This window comes from Nicotiana tomentosiformis, chromosome 7, assembly GCF_000390325.3.
Source record: "Nicotiana tomentosiformis chromosome 7, ASM39032v3, whole genome shotgun sequence".
Lineage (NCBI taxonomy): Eukaryota > Viridiplantae > Streptophyta > Magnoliopsida > Solanales > Solanaceae > Nicotiana > Nicotiana tomentosiformis.
The window spans coordinates 51,518,543-51,544,282 of record NC_090818.1 but is presented as its reverse complement, the minus strand read 5'-3'; the positions used below and the strand labels follow the sequence as shown (position 1 = coordinate 51,544,282).

The following is a 25,740-nucleotide window of genomic DNA, read 5'->3' as shown; positions in this document are numbered from 1 at the left end:
ATACCAGCACTGCTTCTTTAGCAGCTAAAGGCATCAGTCCCGGATTAAAGTCATCCACGACGTCGGCCAAAACTTATGACTTGATCGCAGTCTTGGGTTTGTATTCAATGTCGAATTCACTAACTGCGACTGCCCATTTAGCCAGTATACCCGATAATTCAGGTTTATGAAGGAAATTCCTTAAGGGAAAAGTTGTCATAGCGGCTATAGGATGACATTGAAAATAAGGCCTAAGCTTTCGAGTGGCAACTACGAGAGCTAGGGCCAACTTTTCAAGGTGCGGATAATGTGTCTCTGCTCCCGATAAAACTTTGCCAACATAATAAATAGGAAATTGTGTACCTTTATTCTCTCGGACCAGAAAAACGCTTGCTGCTACTTCCGAAACCGCTAGATAAATTAACAATTTCTCACCTTCCATCGATTTTGACAGCAACTAAGGGCTAGACAGGCACCCTTTTAGGTCTTTCATTGCTTATTGTCATTCCGGAGTCAACACGAAATCATTCTTATTTTTTAAAAGTGAAAAGAAATGATGGCATTTCTCTGAAGACCTAGAGATAAACCTACTTAGGGCCGCCAACCTGCCGGCCAACCTCTGTACTTCTGTCACACTTGTTAATTGGTCAGGTATATCCTCGATGGCTTTTATATTATGGGGTTTACTTCGATTCCTCTTTAAGAGATCAAAAACTCCAGAAACTTTCCGGAGTCAACTCCGAAAGCACATTTCTCCGGGTTGAGCTTCATGTTGTATTTTTTCAGAATATCTAATGTTTCTTGGAGATGATTCAAACTATCTCCTGCATTAAGAAACTTAACTAATATATCGTCAATATAAACCTCCATTGTCTTACCAATTTGTTGTTCAAATATTTTATTAACGAGCCTTTGGTAAGTCGCTCCAACATTTTTAAGCCTGAGAGGCATCACATTATAGTAATGTGCCAAAATTTGTGATAAACGAGGTTTTTTCTTGATCTTCCGGGTGCATCCTAATTTGATTATACCTGGAATATACGTCAAGAAAACTCATTAACTTAGGCCCGGCCGTAGCATCAATCATTTGATTAATGTTCGGCAACGAGAAAGAGTCCGTAGGGCATTCCTCATTCAGATCTTTATACTCTACACACATTCTAAATTTATTATTTTTTTAGGTACTACTACTATGTTATCTAGCCAATCGGGATAATTTACCTCTCAAATTGAACTTATATTCAGTAACCGAGTTACCTCTTCTTTGACAAATATATTTCTGACCTCTGCTATCAGTCGTTTCTTATGCCCTACCAGAGGGAAGTTAGGGTCCAAACTTTGCTTGTGGATAGCCACTTCCAATGGAATATCAATCATATCTGAATGTGACCACGCAAAACAATCGATGTTAGCTTTAAGAAAATCAATAATTTTTAATCTTAGTTCGGGGCTTAACCCTGTTCCTAAGTGGAATTTCCTCTCCAAAAACTCCGTGAATAAGGAAACTTATTCGAGCTCTTCTACAGTCGACTTGGTTGCATTTGTTTCCTCCGGTAGCTGAAATGACCTCGGTACTTGATAATAGGGCTATACATAGTTTGGTAAAATACCGAATTACCGTACCGAAACCGAAAATTTTTGTATTTGGTATTTGAAATTTTGGTATTCGGTATGGTATTTAGTTTAAGTTTTAAAAAAAATGGTATTAGGTATGGTATTTGATATTTTAAAATAAAATACCGAAATACTGATACTGTACCGAAATATATATTATATTACACAATACACATATTATTAATTATAATATAAATATAAAAAATCTAAAATTTTACTTTCCTTTATTCTCCAAGTTCATCAATAAACTATAAGCAAGTAACAAGACATTTCTATTGATCACATTTATTCCTTTATGTACAGTTTTCTCTCTCTGAGTTGATATTTGTTGGTTTTGGACAAAACTTTTGTGGACAAACGTTTTTAGTTTTGTACTTTTGAGTACTTTAATTAAGAATATTATAGTCTATGGCTCTATCCACTAGTTAATATTCAAACCGAAGTTACCGAACCGAATAAATCGAAACCGAAAGGAGAAAAACCGAACCATACCGAATTTAATTAGGTACGATATTGGTATAGCATTTTAAGAAATCGAATACCAAAAATACCAAATCAAAATATCTAAATACCGTACCGTACCGACCGACGAACACCCCTACTTGATAGAAATTCGATGACTCCTCTTCTCCATTATCTTCATTCGGGATGGAGGAGGACACCGACTCCTGTAGTTGCTATTTGCTTATTTCTTTCCCCTTGCTACTGGAAAAGGTGACTAAATTCATTTCTTTTGCAGCTGGTTGATCTCCTCTAATCTGCTTGACCCCTTCCGGTGTGGAAAACTTCAGCAGTTGATGATATGTTGACGGCACAACCTTCGTTTTGTGTATCCAAGGCCTTTCAAGTATCATGTTGTATCCCATGTCACCATCTACCACTTCGAACATAGTGGTCTTCGTTACGCCTTCCGCATGCATAGGTAGTAAAATTTCTCCTCGGGTCATTACACTTGTAAGGTTGAAACCGGCCTAGAGCTTCGTTGTCGGAACTATATTTTCGGTTAACTTTTCTTGTTCCAAGAATATCCATTTGAATGATGTTGGCTGAACTACCTGGATCAACCAACACACGTTTAATTTTAAAATCTAAAACATTAAGTGATATTACCAGAGCATCATTGTGTGGTAGGAGAAGGCCATCATCATCCTCATTCGTGAAGGTGATTTCTTCATCTTCTAAAGCTTCTCGGATCCTCTTGCCATGAGTTACCGATATTTTTGTCTTTTTTTTATGCTGAAAATGCCACCCCATTTACTTTGTCACCACCAAAGATCATGTTTATCATCAAGCGAGGTGACCCTGTAGCCGTTTTGACTGGCTCCCCAATGTTTTGATTCTTCCTATAATTACTTTTTGCCCAATCACTTAGAAATTCTCTGAGGTGACCATTCTTCAATAATGCTGCCATCTCTTCACGAAGGTGCCGGTAGTCCCCAGTATTGTGACCATGTGTTACATGGAACTCACACCATAGATTAAGATCCCTTTGGTTAGGATGCGATCAAATTGGTTTCGGAAACCTAGCCTCCTTAATGTTCCTCATAGCTGACACCAATTCTATCAAGATGATGTTAAAGTTGTAGTCGGGCAATCAGGGTTATGCTAAATATTGGGACCCCAAAGGTTCCTTTTTCTGTAAAGCTCTGCTACTCCGACCACGATCCACCCTTCTATTGGAAGCGAACACATCTGACGACTGAAAAACTTTAATTCCTCACCCATCAACCATTTCGTAAGGCTGAAAGTGACTCTTGGAAGATCTCCGATCTGCATCGAAATCATTTTAAATTTATCTTGACTCCGATCATGATTCCATCCTTTAGAAGACACCGAAGAGCTTTGTTGATCATCTTCAATTCTGATCTTTGATTCATAACGATTATAGACATCTGCCCATGTAGTTGCCTGAAATTCCAATAGGCTTTCCTTCAACTTTCTGGAGGCATCGGAGCTTAATGGATTGAGAACTTTGGTGAACGCTTTAGCTACCCGCTCATCTGGTACTGATGGCAACAACATCCTCTCCTCCTGAAATTGGATTACGAACTCTCGCAATAGTTCGGATTCTTCTTGAGCAATTCTGAATATGTCTCCCTTTCTAGCTTGGACTTTTTTTGCCCCAGCATGTGCTTTAATGAAAGAATATGCAAGTATTTTAAAAGAATCAATGGAATTCTCAGGTAAAGAGAATACCAAGTTAAAGAACCCTTCATTAGGGTTTCGCCAAATATTTTCAACAAAACTGCTTTGATCTCATGCGGGGATAAGTTATCTCCCTTTACTGCTGTAGTATAAGTTGTGATATGCACATGTGGATCCGAAGTCCTATCATACTTCAAAATATCTGGCATCTTGAATCTTTTCGGGATCAATTTTGGGGCCACACTTGGTTTGAACGGCAACTGCGTATATTTCTTTGAATTTGGTCCCTTCAACACTGGTGGTGCTCCTGGGATCTGATCTATCAGAGCATGAAATTTTTAGCATTTTGGTCCATTCATTCATTTATTTTCCTCATATATCTCATGAGTTCGGTTTGAAAGGATCGTTAGCATTGTTGTCATTCCCGGATCCACTTTCGGCACCACCTGCTTCATTTTCATTAAAATTGAATCCTTCCTTCGGAGCAACGTTATCGGTTCTTTGCAGTGTTTGATTTCCAGGCATGCTGGGAGGAATTTGAACTCCTCCATTGGGGTTATTGGAAGCAACCGAAAGCGTTTGATTCAATTATGTCATCACTCGATCTTGCCTTGAGAGATGCTTCATAATTTTCCTTCGCTGCACTCTTAAGATTTTGACCGTTTCAACAACATGTTCATCATTCGCATCATTAGGAGTTGGACTCTCACATGATGAGGATTTTGTTCTTCGTGAACCAGAGTTCTCTTATCTCCTTCGTTGTGGGTTTCACTTGTTGAATCTTCCCACTGGAACACATCCTCACGCTCGATATGTGCTTCAACATTGTAAGCATTGTTCATATCGTTAGCTGCCATATCTGATTTTTCTTTTATTAAAAAAAAGAATCAAACTTCGTTTGTAACAGAAGAATGGATCAAAGCAATTACACAATTGTCTAGGCCCCAAAGTGGGCGCTAAACTGTTTACCCATAAAATGATACAATTGATCTTGTAAGGTGATTTATAGATACGTGAATTAATTTGATCCAAGAATATGAATAAAATAAGAATAGAATCAAGACTATAAACATAACTTAAAGAAAATACAACCTGGATGTATGATGAGCCTCTCCGAAGGCGATAATAAGAATAATGTTAAGCACGAAAGAAAGCAAATAATTTTATATAGTGAGAGCAAATTATAGCTTTTGAGTACAAATGATTTTTCGTGTCCAACTATGGATACACTTTTTCCTATTTATAGCTCTATTTAGGGAGACAAGATCCCCAAATTAAGCCCTTCTTGAATGAGAATAAAACCCCTATTGATGAATGCATAACGATTGAACATTAATACAGAGATTCTCTGTAACGGCTGCTCATTGAATGCTGTCTTTTCTTGTCGATGTCTTCCTTTCAAATCTTCGTCCTCGATTCCAATGCCTCCGAAACCTACTCAACACTGGTCACACACTTGTATCCAGTGCCAACTATTTGCTGACTCATATCTTACATGTCTTCTGTTCCACGTGTCACCTCGTCATTAGTCCAACTGTCGCCAATCAATTTTACCCCATACACAAATAAGAACCATTGATGTTCTCTTCTTCACTCTATCTCAAACAAGAATGTCATCATTTGATGACTTTATATAACTCTAAATGCAGCTAATGTGTTTGAGGAGCCAATTATTTGAACTTCAGTTCACTTCAATTATTAGTTGTAGGATCATACACTTGTGCGCAATGCACCTTTAGTGACATTTGCATTTAAGAAGTTAGGAGTATGAGGAAGTTTTCGTTAGGCTATTAAAGTTATATAGTGCAATGTGGTAATCTAATCATCTTTCGAAATATCACCCTTTGATTCATCATAGTATAATTTGTACTATGTATTATGCGTTCGCTCAATTTTCCAATTTAGTCCTGCGACTACTGCCCTCTTCATCGTGAGTAGTAGGTTGTTCTCTTAGAATATCTAATAGTACAGAATATCGCGGACTCATTTTCTACTTATTATTTCGTGATTTGTTTACTTGCTTACCATTAGAGGCATCACATGCATTTGTCGCATAACATTTGTCCAAGGTTATCTTCGTTTTGCCATATTTTCTCATTAATAAGTAGGTAGCTCGTTTCCTGTTCTTGTCTAGTGTAAACTCATCACTTTGTAATTAAATTCCTCCAAGTGGCTTTGGTGATGACAATATGCACAATTTTAGCGGATATATTCATAATCAACTTAATGTTAATATCCTCCAACTTTAGTAGTATTTTTATCCTTATAATAAATCCTATTAATCCTTTTATGGGAGGTTTCAAATAGGCCCATTTCCATTTTAACTTTCCGATATGCTTAGATGGGGTGTCGTTATGATGAAAAAAATAATTTATTAAGGTTCTGAATATTGTTTCTTTTCACAATTTGCCATAATCTTTTTACATAAATAAGTTAGCAATACCCCTATTTAAAATAGTACGAAACCTATTTCAACTAAAAACATGAAAACCTATTTCTATGTAATTCTGACTACAAATCCTAACTAGACATGAATTAAATAAACTAGCAAATACCAAATCTTGACTTTCTGCTATAACTTTGAATTAGTTTTCTAGCATTCTATCATAATTCAAAGTTGTATATGTCTCACTTTTGTTGTTGTTGTTGTTGTTATTGTTGTTGTTGTTGTTGTTAGAGAATTTTTCCAACACTTTTGTTGAAGCACTTGTCTCCAACTCCCGTTGATGCGCTTTGTCACCAACAACCAATTTTGTTGAAGCACATGTCTTCAACTCCAGTTACTGCATATTGTCACTAACACCCAATTTTATTGAAGCAGCCATCTCCAACTGTACTAGACTGTACCTGCGGAGCTCGTCACTACTTTCAGTCCAGAGGTTAGTCTTGTTACTTATGGAGTTGGTTGTACTCATACTACACTCCGCGCCTCGTGTGCAGATCCAGGTGCTTCCAGACATGGTGGCTGTTAGACCTCAGTGTGTTACTAATTGGAGACTATCAAGGTAGTTGCTTGGCGTCCGCTGACCATGTCTCTCTTCTCGCAGATATTGTACTATTCAATATTTTCAGACAGTGCTTTTAATCAGTCAGGCTTTGTATTCATTTAGATGCTCATGTACTCAGTGACACCGGGTTTTGGGAGTGTATTTCTATGTTAGAAACTATGAGATTTTCTATGAAATTCAATTTTTTTTCAAACTTAAAGAAAAATGTGGGTTATTGATGTTGTCGGCTTACCTAGTATTGAGATCCGCGCCATCACGACAAGTGTAATTTTTGGGTCGTGACAAGTTTGTATCAAAGCCTAGGTTACATAGGTCTCACAATTCATGAGCAGGTTTAGTAGAGTCTTGAGGATCGGTATGGAGACGTTTGTACTTATCTTCGAGAGGCTGCCGAACCCTTAGAAAAATTTCACTTTATTCTATTCTGTCGTGTGAATTTGTTGGTTCCGAAAACTAAATATTTTGCGATTCTATTCTCTCAAGACGGTGAGGACACGTACTATCGGATCAAACAGTCAGCCACCAGTTTGGGCCGCGAGAGGTCGGGGACGTGGTAAAGGTCGGGGTCGTGGTAGAGGTCGAGGTGTAGCTTGTGTAGTAGTTGGAGCAGAGCCAATAGCACCACCAGTTGCTCCAGTTCAGGAACCAATTCGAGATATAGTTGAGCCGGCAAGGCCAGCTTAGGCACCCGTTGTGCTCATTGTGATTCCATGAACGAGGTTCGAGACGAGTATTCTGTGTTTTTTTTATGGGCCAGTCTGGAGGACTTGAGGCCAGGGTTAGACCGCAACTTAAGCTCGGTAGTTTCGGATGTGAGAACTTGTGCGTTTGGACTTGTGCGTTTGTAGTATCCCTATGAATGGAATTTGTGGCTCGATTGGCAGTTGAATGACTATACGATGAGTATGATATGAATGCGGGATGTGTTAAGGTAGTTGAATGAGACGAATAAAGTTTACTTGTGACTCAAGAGTCTGCTATTGGGTACTTCATTCTTGTTTTGATGTGATGTACAGTCTTGAGTTGTGAGTGCGGTGAGGGATTTGTCATGTTATTTAATTGTGGAGCGAAGTAGATTTTCATGTCGTGTTGATGAGTTCAAACTCAGAAAGATTAAGTGATTCCGTGGTAATTGTGGATGTGAAAGGGTATAGCAAGATGCAAATTTGAGGCTAAGCAGGTGGGTTATCTCCTGCGGAGTAATCTACGTAGGTGTGTTCCTTATAATGTTGAGTGGAGAGTTTCTTTTCTACTAACGGTGCGTATGTGTTGATATTTGAATTTGAATCTGGTTGAGAAAGTTGACTTGACTGTCACGAGAATAAATGCGAACTTAGCGGATGATTGAGGTATTTTATTGTGGGTGTTGCATAAGCTTGAGAAGAATTTTCATTGAACTGACTGTAGTATTATGGTAGTAATAAAGTATGGGTATTGTGAGTTATCGAGTATTTTGTTCTATGGCTTTGAGCCAAGTGGGGGAGCCTGCTATTGACAGTTCAATTTCAGGGATATATGTTAAATTTTAGTTTTGATCTGAGGCATACTTGTGGGTTAGTTATGAGTTGCAGAGGTAGAGATCGAGGATGACTCGGTTAAGGAAACTCCTGGATACGGGTTACATTGCACTTTATGAAAATATGAAAAATTATGGAATGATTAAGTTGTTATTTTGAAGAATATAGTACGCACGAAGTATGAATTTGATTGGTCGTGTTAAGGTAGGGTTACTTCTTTGAGTGTTGATTGTGCTAAAGGAGCACGTGTCTTTCGACCCATTTGGGCGGAGCAAATTAGATTTGAGAAGAGTGGATGGCTCTCGAGAGGGTTCTAATAGATTCAAAATGTATATGTGGCAATTAAAATTTTTTCGAATTTGTATATCACTAGAATCAGTTACTTACATTGGATGGTATTGGGACGTGCGGTAATTCTTTTTGACTATGGATTCTATATTTTAGTTAAAAAAAAGGAAAGAGAAACAATTTTAAATTCACATAAGGTCATTAAGAGTGGGTGTCTCGGTTGTGGTATTTATGGAGGTGCTTAAGAAGAATACAGTGGCTTATGGGCCTTAGGGCAATGTGGTTTTATGTTAGAATGTCTTGTAGTGAGCTTTGGGTAAGTATCGTAGTGTTCTGATACGGAGAAGTGTCAACTTGAGGGTAATTCAGAAGAAACTCGAAAAAAATAGGACAATTGGGTAGTAGGCTAGACCAGTATGGTAATGGTATGTTCGGTTCCTTTGGGGTAATTATGATGTGGTGAGACTTTTCAGATGTTTTGGTGGCAATATTCTTAGGTTTGGTGACCTGCGTGGCTTGGTCGAGCTAGAGGAATTCAGTTCTGATAGCTTGATTATGTGCAAATGGATTTCAAAGTGTTCTTGATGGTTTCTACCATAGTTCGAACCAGATATTTTCTACCGGTGTGGGAGACATGTTGTGTATCGTGATTTCCTCCTAGATGAGAGAAAATGGAAGGTTTTTAACTAACCGGGTATGTAATTTGCTGGTGACTCAAAGTTGATAATGAGATTCTCGTGTTTTTCATGTGATTGCATGATAGATGCGGTGTGTTGTGATAGATTAAAATTTACATGTACAAGGTAGCAGTTCAGTCTTGAAGGGAAGGTCCCGAATTTTGGACAACATGGTCAGTTTTAGATATTTAGATGAATGTTATAACTGCTCGGTAATTCCTGAGAAGGGTGCGTGTGTCAGAAGGCGCATTGTGTTTTGACTTTCGAGTGTTGGAGTTGTGATCAGTTACGATGGTTCATGTGTTCTATGAATTTGGGGGACTGGGAGTTCTCAGAAGCAAATTATTTCAGGGTTGCGACCTGTTTGAGGTGAGTATTTTATTTAAACTCAGCGGAGGCACTAATTGCGTTAATTATTTATGACAGTTGCGCGCTACGAGTGCGTACTTATGTGAGGTTTGAGCCATGTGCGGGCATCGGGGCAAGTATTCATACTCGGAAGAATGCTTAGGCAAAGATATGCCTAGAGTTAACTGTTAAGCATAAGGTTATAACGTTTCTCGTATTCGTACCTTTGTCGAGAACTATCTGGGCTACACTTGAGGTTACAAAGAGGCTAATTCCCTGAATAAATTGGGTAGTTATTATTTCTGCGTTAATTTGCCGATTTGAGTGGTGATAGCACACTTTGCACCTGCCTACTCTATGTCGTGTTATTTATACCAGTACAGGAGCATGAGAATCTTAATATATTTATCATATACATGTCTACTTATTTGATTACTCATGTATGATATGATTGTACTGGAGGCCTGTGACCATGCCAGGCGGATGATATTATTGGCACGTGAGTTGCCGTCCGGGTTCAAATATTGATACTATAGCACGTGAGTTGTCTGTGCGAGTGATGTTAATGTGAGCTCTAGCAGAGCTGGTTACTGTTATTAAATTCGTGTGTCTTGGTTCTACTATATATATGAGCTTATAACATTGCAGTTGTGGCGGTGCTTGTTGAACTTGCAATACGGTTCTCTACTTTGAGGCATCTTCCATTTTGGGTACAAGGTTGCGCAATTGTGGCTTGAGTTGTATTGGTGTGGCATGTCAGTGGGATAGTTGTGTTAAATAATATATGGCCATTGGACCTAGAATGGGTACTATCCGATTTTATTACGGTATATTGGGAGGATAATATTGAAAGTTGTCTTAGAAAGTGATTATGGTTTTGGTTGGGGAGAGAGAGCTACATGACTTATTGATCTGATAAGGGGTTATGAGATTCCACGTGTTTCTTTTGTTATCAGTAGTGTATGAAGGTTTTGGAACGAGGTTTGGCTTGATATGAGGTTTAATACTAGTACCGGGTTAGTTTGGAGTAGTTACTGTGATCGGGAATAGTGTTGCGAGCATGCGAGTTGTGTAGTATGTTACGTGATTATATCTGGGGTTATGGTTATGGATTTATACAGCTTGTTTAGACTTATATAGTGTGTAGATGTGAGATTCCTGTCTTGAAAAGAATTCTGGATGTTGGAAATTTGGGTTCTAAGTTTTACGGACTAAAGTTAAAGTAATGATCTTCAATTATATTATTTTGTCAGGCCTATATGGAATAGGGTGGCGTGGGATCACCCCCGGTTACGTGCGTGGTAAGATGGAATAGTGATTTGATGGCTTGGAAACAACTCTTGGCACGTTCGAGGATGAACGTATGTTTAAGTGAGGAAGAATGTAACGACCCAGCCGGTCGTTTTGAGTATTACAAACTCGTTCCCCCATTTACTGCTCAATTTTGCTTTACAATTTTTATGTGACTTGCCGGAATAATTGGTTCGGGTCCGGTGAGGTCTTGGAATGAATGGGAATACTTAGTTTCAAAGTTTAAAACTTAAGTTGAAAAGTTTGGCTGGATGTCGACCGATGTGTAAACGACCTCAAAATAAAGTTTTGATGATTCCAATAGCTCCGTATGGTGATTTTGGACTTAGGAGCGTGTCCGAAAAATTATTTGGAAGCCCGTAGCTAAATTAGGCTTGAAATGGCGAAAATAGGAAGTTTAAGTTTGGAAGTTTGACCGGGGAGTTGACTTTTTGATATCGGGGTCAGAATCCGATTCTGAAAATTGGAATAGGTCCGTTATGTCATTTATGACTTGTGTGCAAAATTTAAGGTTAATCGGACTTGATTTGATAGGTTTCGGCATCGAATGTAGAAGTTGGAATTTCTTAGTTTTATTAAGCTTGGATTAGGGTATGATTCATGGTTTTAGTATTGTTTGATGTAATTTTGGTATATGTGCAGCCACGTGAGGCTTAGTTTGTTGTTGTACATTGAGCATATATGTGCAGCCGTGTGGGGCCTAGACATCATATTATGTAAAGATATTTGGTTGTTGAATTATGTTGAAATTGGTGCCCATGTGGGGGCTTGTTCTGGACAGGTTGAATTATTTGGATGGTCTCAGTTACAGGGGATACTCTGCTAAAAAATTTAAGAATTTAGAGAGTTAGCCAAATTTTGGGGCCTTAAGGAAGTTGAAATGTTGGAAGAATATCTAAGATCTGTATGAAGTCAAGAACGATTAAAGATGATGGTTAAAGTGAAAGGAGGATAATATTGTGCCTAATAATGACTTGTAAAACATTCGAGGACGAATGTTCTTAAGTGGGGGAGAATGTAACACCCCAGACAATTTTGAAGTGTTTTAAGACCATTAAGAAGATTGACAGATACTAATTATATTAATTCAAGTATGAACAAGACTAATAATATGAATAATATCAATTGGTCATGATAATATATGTATGAGGTGCATTAAGAATGGTTTATGCTCTAAGAAGAGCCCCAAGGCTAAGTCAAGTTAGAAATTATACGATGGGGTAAAGTTTCAAGTGAGTTCGCACAAGATCTAACTTCAAACAAGCATAACTCTCAAGATATGAAGTTTTTATGGTTTATGACCTATCAAATGACAAGTCTATGTGTCTAGTTTCTAATGCTTCAAACCGTTTGTCATTTGGAGATTCCTACAAGAAGTTATGACCTTTTTACTAAAGGGTGACAGAACAGCTACGCAAGTCTTGCATAGCCTGTGCACCATAGCAGCGTAGCCTACGCACCATTGCGTAGGCAAATCCAGTACCTTCCAATTGAAGGAGAATTGAAGTCCACCCTGCGTAACCTTTGCGCGTAGCCTACGCAGGAGGCTACACAGCTTCAAGGGTCATTTTAAGGAGCTGAAAACATGGGTTTAGAGAGAGAATGTGTTAGTTCTTCATCTTGGAATGGATTTCTAGAGAGAAGGAGGAGCTCTTCCACCATGGATACACTTCAAGGTAAGTTGTTTTGGCACAAGGATGATTATATAACATCATATAGTGATAACACTAACATTATTATGGATCAAATCCATAGGAAATGGGTTGAATCTTCAAGAACACCAAAAAGAGGAAAAGTGAGATTCTTCCACCTAGAGGTAATCTCTTCACTTGAGCTTCATATATATGTCATATTGGAGTATGGGTAGCATGTTTATGAGTTTTATTTGAAGTTATAATGGGATATTGTATGAACCCTAAGGGTGGGTCTTGAGAATGCCATCTTTGGTTAAAGAAGAACATGAATAGTGATGAATTGATATAAATACATATGTCTTGAGTTTCTAATGATTACAATAGACTTGATAACTTAATTGATGAGCGAATTTAATTGGAAATCACCATTTGGATAAGATACAACACGTTCTTGAAATGGATGTTCTTGAACCTAGAGTTTTGTTGGAGAAAGCAATGAATAATGACTTGATGATGTTGGGTAATTAACATAATATTATTAATGACTCCAAATGAATATTAAATGATAAAAATTAAATTAAATAGGCTAATGGATGAGCCTATTGGATAATTTGGGATGGTTGAAGGCTTGTTGCCGAATTGTGAAGCCTAAATGGATATTTATGAATGTTTTCGTATTTATTTTGATGTAGTTGGGATATCTAATGGTAGGTATTGACTTGTGGATGATGTTTGGACATTTTAATCAATTGGAGCATTGTAGTATTTTCGGATCTTGAAGGTTGAGGTAAGTAACACTTCTAAACTTGGTTCTGAGGGTATGAATCCCCGAATTTAGTGTTGTATAAATTATTTGGAGGTGACGCACACGATAGTTGACGAGCGTATGGACGTGCACCATAGAAATTGTGACTTGAACAAATTCTGTGAAGTTGTAAAAATTAAAGAATCATGTTATTATCCGAACATTTTCCACGTGTTAGGAAAATTGAGCTGAGACTCGTATTAAAGATTATGATTGGGCTACGTGCCAATATTTTGGGACCCATAGGGTCGTGTTGCTGTTGAATTTATATGTTTTAAAAATGTATATTTCATACTCAGTCATGTTCATCCATTGTGAGTATAATTATGGGATCGGGGTTGCCCGCCTGCAGCAGGCCATATTGGCTTTATATATATTATTACTATATGGAACAGGGTTGCCCGCTTGCAGCAGGCCTTATAGGCTTTATTATTATACGGATCGGGACTGCCCGCCCCTCCAGAGTCTGTACACACCCCCAGTGAGTGTAGATAATTATATATTCGGGATGGACTTTACAGGGCATGGACTTGCCTTACTTATTTATATTGTGATGAATTTTCCCTGGACATGGATCTTGTCCGTATCATTTACATTTGGGAATAAATTACCCCAAGACTGGATTGACCTTATACGGTACTGAGTGACTGACTGTTAGTCGATGACCATATATATACGGATTGACTGTATATATATACGGGATGGAATATTTCTGGGCTGGATTGGCCATAAACAGTACCGAGTGACTGAATGATTAGTGACCAGTAGAACATGAGGTCTTTCCACTCAGATGTCACATTCCTCATATCATGCAGAATTGATCTATTTTGCTAGTACTGAGTTTAACTGTTGAACTTGAAAGTATGCCTACAATTCTGTACCAATATTTATGTACTGAGCTGTACCTGTGGAGCTCGTCACTACTTTCAGCCCAGAGGTTAGTCTTGTTACTTATCGAGTTGTTTGTACTCATACTACACTTTGCACCTCGTATGCAGATCCAGGTGCTTCCAGACACGGCGACTCTTAGACCTCAGTGTGTTACCAGTTGGAGACTATCAAGGTAGCTGCTTGGCATCCGCTGACCTTGTCTCTTTTTCTCGCAGATATTGTATTGTTCTATATTTTTAGACAATATTTTTGATCAGTCAGGCTTTGTATTCATTTAGATGCTCATGTACTCAGTGACATCAGGTTTTGGGAGTTATTTCTATGTAAGAAATTGTGAGATTTTCTATGAAATTCAATTTTTTTTTCAAACTTAAAGAAAAATGTGGGTTATTGATGTTGTCGGCTTGCCTAGTATTGAAATAGGGGCCATCACGACAGGTGTGATTTTTGGGTCGTGACAGAGAGTCTGGTGTAGAAATATCTAGAATTTTCTATACCTATTGGGACAGGTTCTTAACATGTGGTAGTTCCCAATGAGTAGCTGGAATAAGAAAAATAAAAAGTTAACAAAGGAAGAAAGTCTTTTTAAACACGGTAAGGAAAAGATATTCGAAGACTTACGAATAAGATTTCAAGATTCAGAATTGGGAGGAGTTATTGCCGGGAGAATGTCGTTGGTATCAATAACAACGAACCGTTCCATCCATCCACAGTCGTTATCATCATTAACGTTGGTAAGGATATCATGGTGACCGCGTTTGATGAGATTTAGCACACCTCCATGGAAGATCATTGGGTGGTAGATGTTGATCAAATTTGCGAGAGTTAGGGTTTCCACGGTCTCGGAGCACAGCTTTCGAAGGCAAACCACTATGCGCCACACTGATGGGCCTACCTGAGCCAAGCAGATTTGATAACGATGGCAGAATTCTAAAATTATGGGGTTAATTTCTTGACCCAATCTCAAAGTGAAGGGGTATGTATAAACATATATGAACCTTGGTCCGGAGAAGGTGACCCTTTCCACCTCATTGGAGGCGAAGATTTCAATTTTTTCACCTTTGACACATGTGCATCATTATTGTGTAAACATGTGCACGTGTCAAAGGTCCCGGGAATATAATTTAAGGAGGTGGAAAGGGTGGTATGAACCTTGGTCCGGAGAAGGTGGTATTGTTTGTTATAATTTAATTATTCCCAAACCTTTGACACATGTGCATCATCCTGGGTCTCAAAACATAATTTGTCAATTTCGCATCTATGTCCTCCTATAGGCTACTTATGTTCATAACACGGGTTTTTAGAGGAAAGATATACGTTGGTTGGGACTTAAAGTGTTCACCTTTTTCATAGATGAATGATCATATATACATCAAGGACCAAAATAGTTCAACCCATTCGTTAAGGACCAATTTTGATCATTTTCTCGTCGGCGTGCGCCAATTGCCAAAACGGCTTCGGCCAACGTGGCTGTACTTTGAAAAGATCGGTCAAGCAACAGAGCAACAGTAAAGTGCATCCATAACCCTACTTCAATCTTCTCTGAAATTCCTCCTCGTACTTCTATGCTTAAACCCTAAACCCTTCGCATAATGTACGCTATAGCTCGGTCGCGATTGCGCATTTCTTCGTTAATTTCAAGGAAAAATCGACGCTTTTCATCAAGTGTTATCGCAGATCCTCCAAAGGAACCAATAATCTCCTCTAATCTCCTCAAAGACCAGCCTCCTCCACCTCCACTGCCCGAACCTTCGGCCACCGGAGCCGAGAAGAATCCATGGAATTTTCTCAAGTACAGTCTCGGTGCTGCCTTCACCGGCGGTGTTGCCACTGCTGGTTACGCTACCTACGGTACTTTGCTTTATTCTTTTCTGTATTCTTCCACGTCTTGTAGGACTTCTGATTTTGCCATTTAAATCGTCATCCATTTCAGTATTACTTGGATCGATAGAAAATTTTGTGCATATCGTTTGCACTCAAATTGAATGTGTGATTTTGATGCAAGACTGAAAAATCGCAAGGAAGAAGAAGAGAACTAGCGGCTACACTATGAGCCTGTCTGGATTAGCTGAATTTAAGTAGTTTTTAAGTGCTGGAGCTGAATTTATCATTAAAAAGAAGGTGAAAATTAGCCTATGATATGTTAAATAAGCTCCTTTTTGTTAAATGATTGAAATACCATTAAAACTGTTAATACTAAAAATGATCTTATTATTATTACTATTATAGTATTTTTAATTTTAAATTAATTCAAATGCAAATAATTTGTGTTTCCTTTCTGTTTAAGGTATAAATTGATTGGGTAAGTTTATTTTTAACAAATGCAAAGTATCTGTTTAAATAACAGAAAATAGTTATTAATTTGACTAGTTAAAGTTTGTAAGTAAATATATGCATTTTCCTAAATACAGCCAATAAATTGAAAAATACGGTGAGACAAAAGTGTCATCAAAGTAGACCATGAATTTGTATCTTACCATAGGAAAACACGAACTCTGAATTTATAGTTCAAATCTAGCAGGCGAAATAGTGAAATATATCAAGGAGAGAAATTGCGCTAATTACATATCTCTATTGACTCTATCTTCAACTTGTGCAATTTTGAATTTTTGCTAAATCACAAGCAAAAGCTAGACTTCATTTGCTCTTTAAGCGTCAGCCTAAGAAATAGCAAAAAAATGTTTTTCTTTGTTCCCTATGAGCAAGCTATCACAGGCATTGTTATAGCGAAGAAGATAGCAACGACAATGGAAGCAGCAAAAGAAAGAAAGTGGAGTTGGGGTTTTTAATGAGGGAAGGGTACTTTAGAGATTGTAAAAACATGTAACGGATAATAAGGTAAATTATTTGGTCAAACTTAAATAGCTTTAAGTTTAAAGCCAACAGCTGGACATCCCCAACTTAGGGCTTTTGGCTTGTTTTGGCTTAAAAGCACTTTTGGAGTTTTACTAACACCAAAACAAGCCAAAAAGTGCGTTTAAGCTGGTCTTTTGACCAGCTTTAAGCCCATTGATAGTTTGGAAATGAGATAATTACATGATTAAAGCAATGCTTGCTGCTAAAGGGGACATACTCTGCCATATTTATAACTGAATTTTGGACTGTCAGCATAAAAGACAAAAAGAACTGTGCAACATTGACCCTCAGAAATTTCTCGGTTACAAAAAGAAGAAGAGAGAAAAGTATCAATTGCATAGAAAGATTAAAAAAGTTAAATGAAAAAGAAAGAGATAAACTATCCGCAGGCTAAAAATATAAAATATTCATGATATGGGCTTGTTTTAAAGCCTTATGTTTTAAACCTCTCATAATTGTTACTAGGCAGACTGTTGCTTTGATTGTAGCTTAGTGCATTGTTATTTAGTATGGCCAACAGTGGGTTTATGTCCTGTTGTTCTTAATGGATTTGATATGTTGATTTGGAATAGTCTCTGTGAAAAATTCAAAGGGGGCAAGGGACTGATACTTGGAAAGATTGAAAGGCTGTTCTTTGTAATTAATTTTCTGTTGGTGTTATGTGCATATCATTTCGTGACACTGACTATCCTCGATTTACAGCATATACGTTGGATGAAGTTGAGGAGAAGACCAAGGCTTTGCGTGCATCTGCAAACTATACTGTTGGTGATAATGCATCTGGTGTTGATGTTAGTCTGGGTCTGCTCTAATGTATTTTCACTGTGTGTTTATGTTATCCTGAGCCTGTAGAATAATGACAAAGTAGTTGTTTATTTGGCGTTTTGAGGAGTAATGCAAGGTTAAATCTAAAAGGAAAGAAAATAAAAAAAAATTAGACAGTACATATAAACAACATTTGGCTTGAGGCGATGGGGGAGATTATTCATGTCTTAGCTTCAACTATCTACTTAAATCATGTGTTTGGTTTGTTGTTGCCTTTTCCTTTTTACCTTGTCAGTAAACGAGGACTCGTCAAAAGTTGAAAAAGAATATGAGTGAAATGGCAGGATATGTTAATTCCATTCGAACGTGGAATATGTACTGCTCAAACAATGCATGGATATTGGCAGTAATTGTTTGAAACTTTAGCATGGGCTCATGAACACACATCTTTGGTCAATTTGATTTGCCGGAGAGATAAGCAGCAGCCTTATGTGCTGTAATTTGAAAATCTCAAGTGGATGAATCAGAATCCTGAGAAAACATTTCATTTCTCCACCATTATAGACAGTCCCATCCATATTATCTATTTTATAGAATTCAAGCTTGAACCTTATTCTAATTTTATTACAATTCAACATCTGTATATGGTAAGGGCGTTTACAGTCTGTTCTTGATTCAACACGCTTCCAAGTTCCATTTTAATGTCCGAGTAGATATTGTTACTTTCTCTCGTCCACTGAAGAAGAACCTAATCATTTTCCTTCAACTTCTTTTAGGGAGAAAGGTGGGATTTAGAAGAGCCCGAGTGACTGGAAATGACAAAATAAAGGATAAATTCCACTCTCGCCTCACAGAGACAGACTATAACAATATCAATGCTAGTAGTAGTCCAATTTATGATCATGAGGATTTTGTTCCGAATAATGATAGAAGTGGTGATATTGTTCCTCCATTATTCAGAAATTTCGATTTTTGCGCAATATCATGACGGATCAATAAAAAGGGTTTCTAGTTTTTCAAATGAACAATTTGAAGACCTATAACTGTTTGCGGAGTTGATCATTCGGACCTTTCAATTCATAAATGTAGATCTTGAACCTCTATGAATGGAGATTTATAAGTAATATGATATTTATAATCCATCGACACTATGAGCTTCATTTGGTTTTCGTTGGGGGGATAAATGACCTACTTAACTCAATGGTTAGAGTACTGCTATCAAACAGCAAAAGTCATTGGTTCAAATTCAATAGGAGGTAAAACATATTTATTTATAATTGATAAGTACAAATACGCGATGGGGGAGTTGATCCATTTTGAGCTAATGCATTAACCAATCATTTGTTTATCTGTAGAGTTATCTGCTCGGTCTTAATGGATTGGTGCGTCTTATCTGTTTATCTAGATTTGGCAGTTTTATTTGGTTAGCTCTTCTTTTTGAAAAAATTTCATTATATTTGGGCACCTGTTCTTTTTGCAGAAATTTCACGCTTTGCTATACTCCTCTGCAATGACAGGTTTGTTTTAGTTCCTAGTTCTCTCCATCTTATCCAAGAACATGAAGTTATGCCAATGTTACACATTGCCAGCTGTGTGCAATATATAGAGATAATACACATTACTTCATCAAAAGAAATATACATATAATACACATTGTCATCTTCAACTTTTTTTTTTCTATTTTATTTACTTATATATTTATTTATTTTAGGCACTAACATGCTGATTTTATGTTGCATGATATGTTGGCAACTAGTCAGGCAGGTGGCAATAAACTTCTGTGCTCCCTTTATTCATGAATTCTTCCGTTGTTGGCACATCAAATCTTGTGTTGCACTGTTGGGGGATGGGGGTTGTCTGTCCTGTACATGTAATGTGAATGATTTATGGGATTATCCTTGCAATGCCTCATATTGGGGCCTATGACATGGTTTACTACATAGCTCATTGACATGATCCATGGGATTAACTATGTCCCCCATTCCAGAACTACTGATTAAAAACAGAAAATAAAAAAATGTGTGCTCAATTCTTGATTTTCCCCGGGTTGTGGTCTTAATGGAAGCAAGTATAAGGAAGGATGAAACCACACTTTTTAGGATGTAATTTTATTTTTTCTTAATTATGTTGATAATTTTTTTTAATGCATTCTTTAGTAATTTTTTGGGTTAATCTTAACCCTTTTCTCCGTTTTTATGTTGCTGTATTGATTCTCTTCTGAAAATTCCAGTGCCTGCCAAGTTAGTTGAGCTTTACCTAGATCTTAGGCGCCTGACTGAAGAACAAGTTCGAGTTGAGTAATTATGCAACTTTTTTATTTTTATGCTGTGTAGCTTTTCTAAGTCTTGTTCTTCTTGCATATTATCTCTTCCCAATTGCAGCTAAGATATTTTTGACTGCTTTAGGGTTTTAGTGAACCAATATCGGACAAGCTCCTGCCAGATTTGCATCCATTAGAACAGCATGTCTTTACCCTTGTTCTTGATCTGAGTGAGACATTGGTCTACTCTGACTGGACGGTAAAATTCCTATTCATAAACAAGATGGTTTTTCATTTAATTGTGGTAGTTTGAACTAACTGTCGTTGCTTTTCGTGTATCATGGAGGTTTAGTCGTACTATTAGGTTCTTCCTACCGGTAGAGCTCCTCCCTCCTCAAAGTATTCAGATTGTTTTATCATTTCATATTTCTGTCATTAATATGACTTTCTGTCCCCTAAAAGCGTGAGAGAGGCTGGAGAACATTTAAAAGACCCGGGGTTGAGGCTTTTCTGGAACACTTGGCTCAATTTTATGAGATCATCGTATATTCGGACCAACAGAACATGGTACTTTTTACTTCCTTCCTAGTGTCTTCTGGATTTTGTACCAGTTATGTATTTAAAACTTCTGCCTTTGGCATTTGCAGTATGTTGATCCCATTATTGATAGATTGGATTCAAAGCAGTGTATCCGGTATAGACTATCAAGGGGTGCAACTAGATATGTTGGTGGCAAGCATTACAGAGTAGGTGGTTTTGCTCATTCTCTAAATTTTCCATTCATTATTATGTTCTTTATGTATCTTAGAGTCATTTAGCAGGTCAATGTCCGTCGTAATTACAATTCTCTTTACTCGTTGCGTTTTCGTCTGTATCTGCGTGGCTGGAGTTAACCAAGAAAAAAAATCGCATTATGGATGTTGCGTTATAGTTGAAATAATGGAACTTGTGAATCCTGTAGAATACTTTTACTCCCATATATAAGTGTTCTTCTTCTTTAGTCAAGTCTTAATTTTGAATGATCTTGCTATTGAAACTTCTATACTAATGGTTTTCCTTTCTGTAAGATTTTGAGTCATAGTTGGTGTTCTGTGGACTGTGAGTTTCCTTCTTGAAAAGCTTTATGTGAACTGTTGGCAGACTCCAATGCCTATCTTGGGGGTGAGGGTTGGTTTGGTATTTGAGGTGAAGTTGAATGGTGTTTGGTCGTCCCAAAATGGACATTGTTGTGGAGATAGTCAAATGGAGTTACGTAAATTAAATTCAGGAAAATACAAGAGTCTTTTAACAAAATAAAAGTTAATTGGACAAGTACTAGATCAAACAATTTATGTTATTCAAATTGATTTTCTTAACCAAGACAAGTTAATCTGCAAGAGAGAAAGAGTTTTCTGTAACTGCCTATTTGGTAACACGGTAGATGAAAGAGATTCCAACAAACATGAATTTGGAAATTATACTGGCAATGGAGAAAGGAGAATCTGTATACATCCTAGTTCAGGTGAGCAATTGGAGTACTAGAGTAGTATGCAAAGCTATTTTATAAAGATGAAAGTACAGAACAAGGAAGGAATATAAGATGTTAATAAGAGTAATATCTTGTATTTGACCCCAGGTCTTTGGTCTAATGGTAAGAGCACAATGCGTGATGTGTGGGTGAGGTGTACATCACTGTAGACATATGCTTGGTATTTAGGCAGAGAAGGGTAGAGAGATGGTCCCATTGTCCACCTAGTTTTGAACCGTGCACACACCGGTCCTCGGGGATTTCTCGGTTAAAAAAAAATAAAAATGAAAAAGAGTAATTTCCTGTAAATCACGTGAACAGGTATATACTTTCCTGCATTTTGTTTGCTTGAGTAGAGTTACCTTGAAAGGATTGGTCAAGTTCGGAAGGATTAAGCTGTGTTTTTTTTTTTATAAGATGGAAGGATCAAGAGGTACTTATCATAAAGATGGAAAGTCAAGAGGTGCAATTAAACAGGTTATCACACTGGTTCAGGGTTCAGGAAGGCTTATATTGAATGAGAAATTGAGATATAGGACTCAGGAAGAAAAATTTTCCTGTGTAACTTTACTTTGGTAGATGTGATAGATGTGTTCTTTGATCTTTCTAGCAAAAAGGTCCCCTGAATTAGCAGAATTGCTGTACCTTTAGGCAGTGTATTATGATACATTTAGATCCCAAAGTATGGCAGTTGATAACTGACACTCTTCTCTGCATTTCAGTCAGAAGCTAACCTTTACTGAGTTCGTGAACTGTTTGCTGAGAGGCTTGAGCATCTAGCTTAGCTGTCAATATATAGAGCTAATTTTTTTAATGCGTGAATGGTGTCTTCCTCTTAGAAGTTTGTTTTTGTCATCAGGCATCTTAGGTTTTTCAAAAGCTGCAAATGAATTTGGTAGAGGTTTCCTAACACTTGAAAATTCTTATGATTAGTCATCCTTTTGATGTACATTTTTTGGATTAACAGAAATATTAGATCACGCATGATTCCTTTTTTTTGCGTAATCTTAAAGATATGCTTCAGCTGCTACGAGAAAATTCTATCAACCTTATCTTTTCTCCTGTTCTTTTCATTTGTTTTATGTTTTACTTCATTTCCAACTCCTTGCAAATGGTGATAATCGTGATTTCCATTTATCTTCCTGTCTTTCTTTGGTGGGACCTCATTCTTTTCACCCTTCTTTTTTCATTTGTTTTATGTTCTACCCCCTTTTCCCTATTCGCTTACTCAGTGGCGAAGCTAGGAAATTCAATAAGGATGTTCAAATTTTGAACACCCTTTGACGGTGTGCTATGCAAGGGTGTTCAAAGTCTATTTTTAATCAATAACAAGTAATATATACCTTATACGTAGTATAATTTTTTGGGCGACCTTGGGCCAACATAGCTTCGCCCCTGCGCTTACTCTAGCAGATGGGATTGTTAAGATTTCTGTGTTATCTGTGTCTGTTCTTTTGCAGGACCTCTCCAAGCTGAACAGGGATCCATCAAGAATTATATATGTTAGTGGTAACGCATTAGAAAGTAGCCTTCAGCCAGAGAATTGCGTAGAAATAAAACCATGGAAAGGAGATGTAGAAGATACCACACTTTTAGATCTTATTCCATTTCTTGAATGTAAGCATGTCGATAACAGATGACATATAGAATGAGGTGGTCACGATGTCACCATGCAAATCTCACTGTTAATGACTTCATACCTTGTGCATGCAGATGTTGGAAAGCATAGGCCAGCTGATATTCGAACTGTATTAGCTTCATACCAAGGACGTGATATTGCAAAGGAGTTTATTGAACGATCCAAGGAGCACAACAGGTCAAGTTTCTTGTTGATTCATTTATGAGATATCGTTGTGCACTTGATTAATATTAAATTCTTGAAGACTTGGAGCTTAAGATGATTCTGGTTTATTTATTTATTTATTTTCTTGTTTATTTATTCATTTTAGTTTGGTAGCACTCTCCCCCTCCCCCGGGGCTGGTTTATTTGCCAGGGCTGGTCTTATAAAGTGCATTGCTAGTTTTATATTTTAGTTGCTCCACCTGGTTCTCACAGGGAAAGAAAATTGCTTGTTGGAAAATTTGTGACCAGTGGATCGGATTAGTTCCACAATTGACATAATTTCCTTTTGTTTCATGTACATCCTAAAGATGGTATTATTAGTTGGTCGATCTTATAGCACGAGAAAATTTCTTATGTTACCTTCTGAATGGTGCTAGCCTATTTATTATTACCAATATTGTATTACTTCTAATTTTGAAGTTTTTGTTTAAAAGATCTAATTGAGTAAAGATAGTTAACATCTTTTTCTTTGACTATATTTTGGGTCGTTACGTCTAAAAAAATCACTATGCTTATTTAGCGGATAAAGAAATATCAATCAATTATTTATTTGTCTTATCATGAATTATCAACCAGCTCTGGTGAAAGTATTATATTATTAAAGAATTTAAAATTTAATATCGGAGTTATAAATGAACAAGGATAATATTGGAATTTTGAGGCAGTGGTTAGGAAACTTTAACGTACATGTCACTCTTGCTCTACGTTGAAATAGAAGGGAGGCTTCTGTTATTTTAGTTTATCGGAGTGCTCCATTTAATTTTCACAATCTAGAAATGCTGTAGAGTTCCAAAATGTATAAAACTGTAATAAGTTGTTCTTTTTCTTTTTTTATTTTTTATTTTGAAGATGCATAGAAATTTCCCCGTGCTTGATCTATCTAGAAATGTTTCATTTATTCATTCTCTTTGGCTCCGTATGGTGATTGGTCTCAAGATATGTTTTGTTGTTTGATTGGGGACACTTTCTGTTTCACTCCCACAGATCAACCTTTAAGACAATTTCACACATGGTTGTCTCTTAACATCTCTTCTTTTAACCTGGAAAATATGTAGTTATGTGCCTTTTGATTGTTCGGATTCTGATGATTTTCTTTTCTTATTCGCCAATTCCAAGCCATTAGTTTGAATGTACTTTCTTTTTATCATTGTTACTGGTTAAGTCAAATTATGTGATAATTTATCGCATGATAGTGTTAGTTAACACAATGACCTGTTGATGCAGGCGTATGCAAGAGCAGAAGCAGCATGGTCGTATTTGGCGTCGCTAGTGCTGAGTGTTATTTTTGGAAGTTTGAATTGGAAGATGAAAGCAATTGACACAATACAATAAACTTTAATCCATTTTTTGTGTAACTAAAGAATTCACGTTAATTATGTTACTCCAACTACGTGCCTGTAATATTTTGCCCAAGCAATGGCATTTTTTTCTCATTTAGTTCCACTGTAATAATGGAGAATGTCTAAATTTGTCCAGCGGCAGCTTTATTCAACATATGTTTCTTCTCTGAATTGATACTGCATGAGTTTGTCGTATTTTGTCCTTCTGTTTAGCTGCTGAACTGATTCTAGATTGATGTTGAGGCGAAGTTAAAAAAAAGAAAATGAAATAGGATTCTGCTTACCTTTCCGGTATTTCATATGCTTTTGTGCGAAGTCAAATTGGCTAAGCCAGATGAAAACTGAAGCTCTTTACAACAAAGTAATGGGCAAGTAACTATGCCAAATCCAGTCATAATTTCAAGTGTAATTTTGCATGTTCACAGCAGAATAGCCTTAACTGGGGTAGATTAGTTCACATCTCAGAATAAGGGAGGATTATATGATGCTAATTGTTACCGTCACAAATCCCTTATTATGGTAAATTTTGAGTTATGACAGATGATCATTAATAAATTGATCAATTTAGATCTTTAATATTTTGCTTCTCTGTTTCCTCCTATTAGATTGGTTGGGGGGGGGGGTAGGTCAGGGGTGGGGCACACTGGTGGTTTATTGGTAACATCTCATTATAAAAAAATAAATAGCTTTAATAACAGAAAGTAAGACATAGCTCAGCAACCACTAGTTGTTCACCCATTAATCTTGGGGTTATGTAAATTTGTCAAATCTAGTTGTGGAAGGCTGACGCTTGATTCAGTTGGTCCATTTATAATGAAAACTTAAGCATACAAATTGGGAGACATATCTCCGTGCTCTGACTACACTGTACAAAAAGGAGTGCGTATTATTGTTGTTTCTTTCATGGTGACTATATGTCATTCTTTTGTAGTATCATTCTATGTAGCGTGGG

The 25,740-nt window shown here is 37.2% G+C and overlaps 1 protein-coding gene across 1 annotated transcript; it reads left to right on the top strand.

The window, feature by feature from the left end:
- Window positions 1-15,540: 15,540 nt before the first annotated feature.
- On the top strand, window positions 15,541-24,959 carry LOC104097803 (mitochondrial import inner membrane translocase subunit TIM50-like). The gene is made up of 10 exons (XM_009604422.4): window positions 15,541-16,068; window positions 17,776-17,864; window positions 19,319-19,355; window positions 20,069-20,130; window positions 20,244-20,357; window positions 20,561-20,665; window positions 20,746-20,844; window positions 23,066-23,222; window positions 23,319-23,421; window positions 24,673-24,959. The coding sequence occupies exons 1-10, from the start codon at window positions 15,810-15,812 to the stop codon at window positions 24,716-24,718; spliced, it is 1,071 nt and encodes a 356-aa protein (XP_009602717.1). The 5' UTR covers window positions 15,541-15,809; the 3' UTR covers window positions 24,719-24,959.
- The last annotated feature ends 781 nt before the right edge of the window (window positions 24,960-25,740 follow it).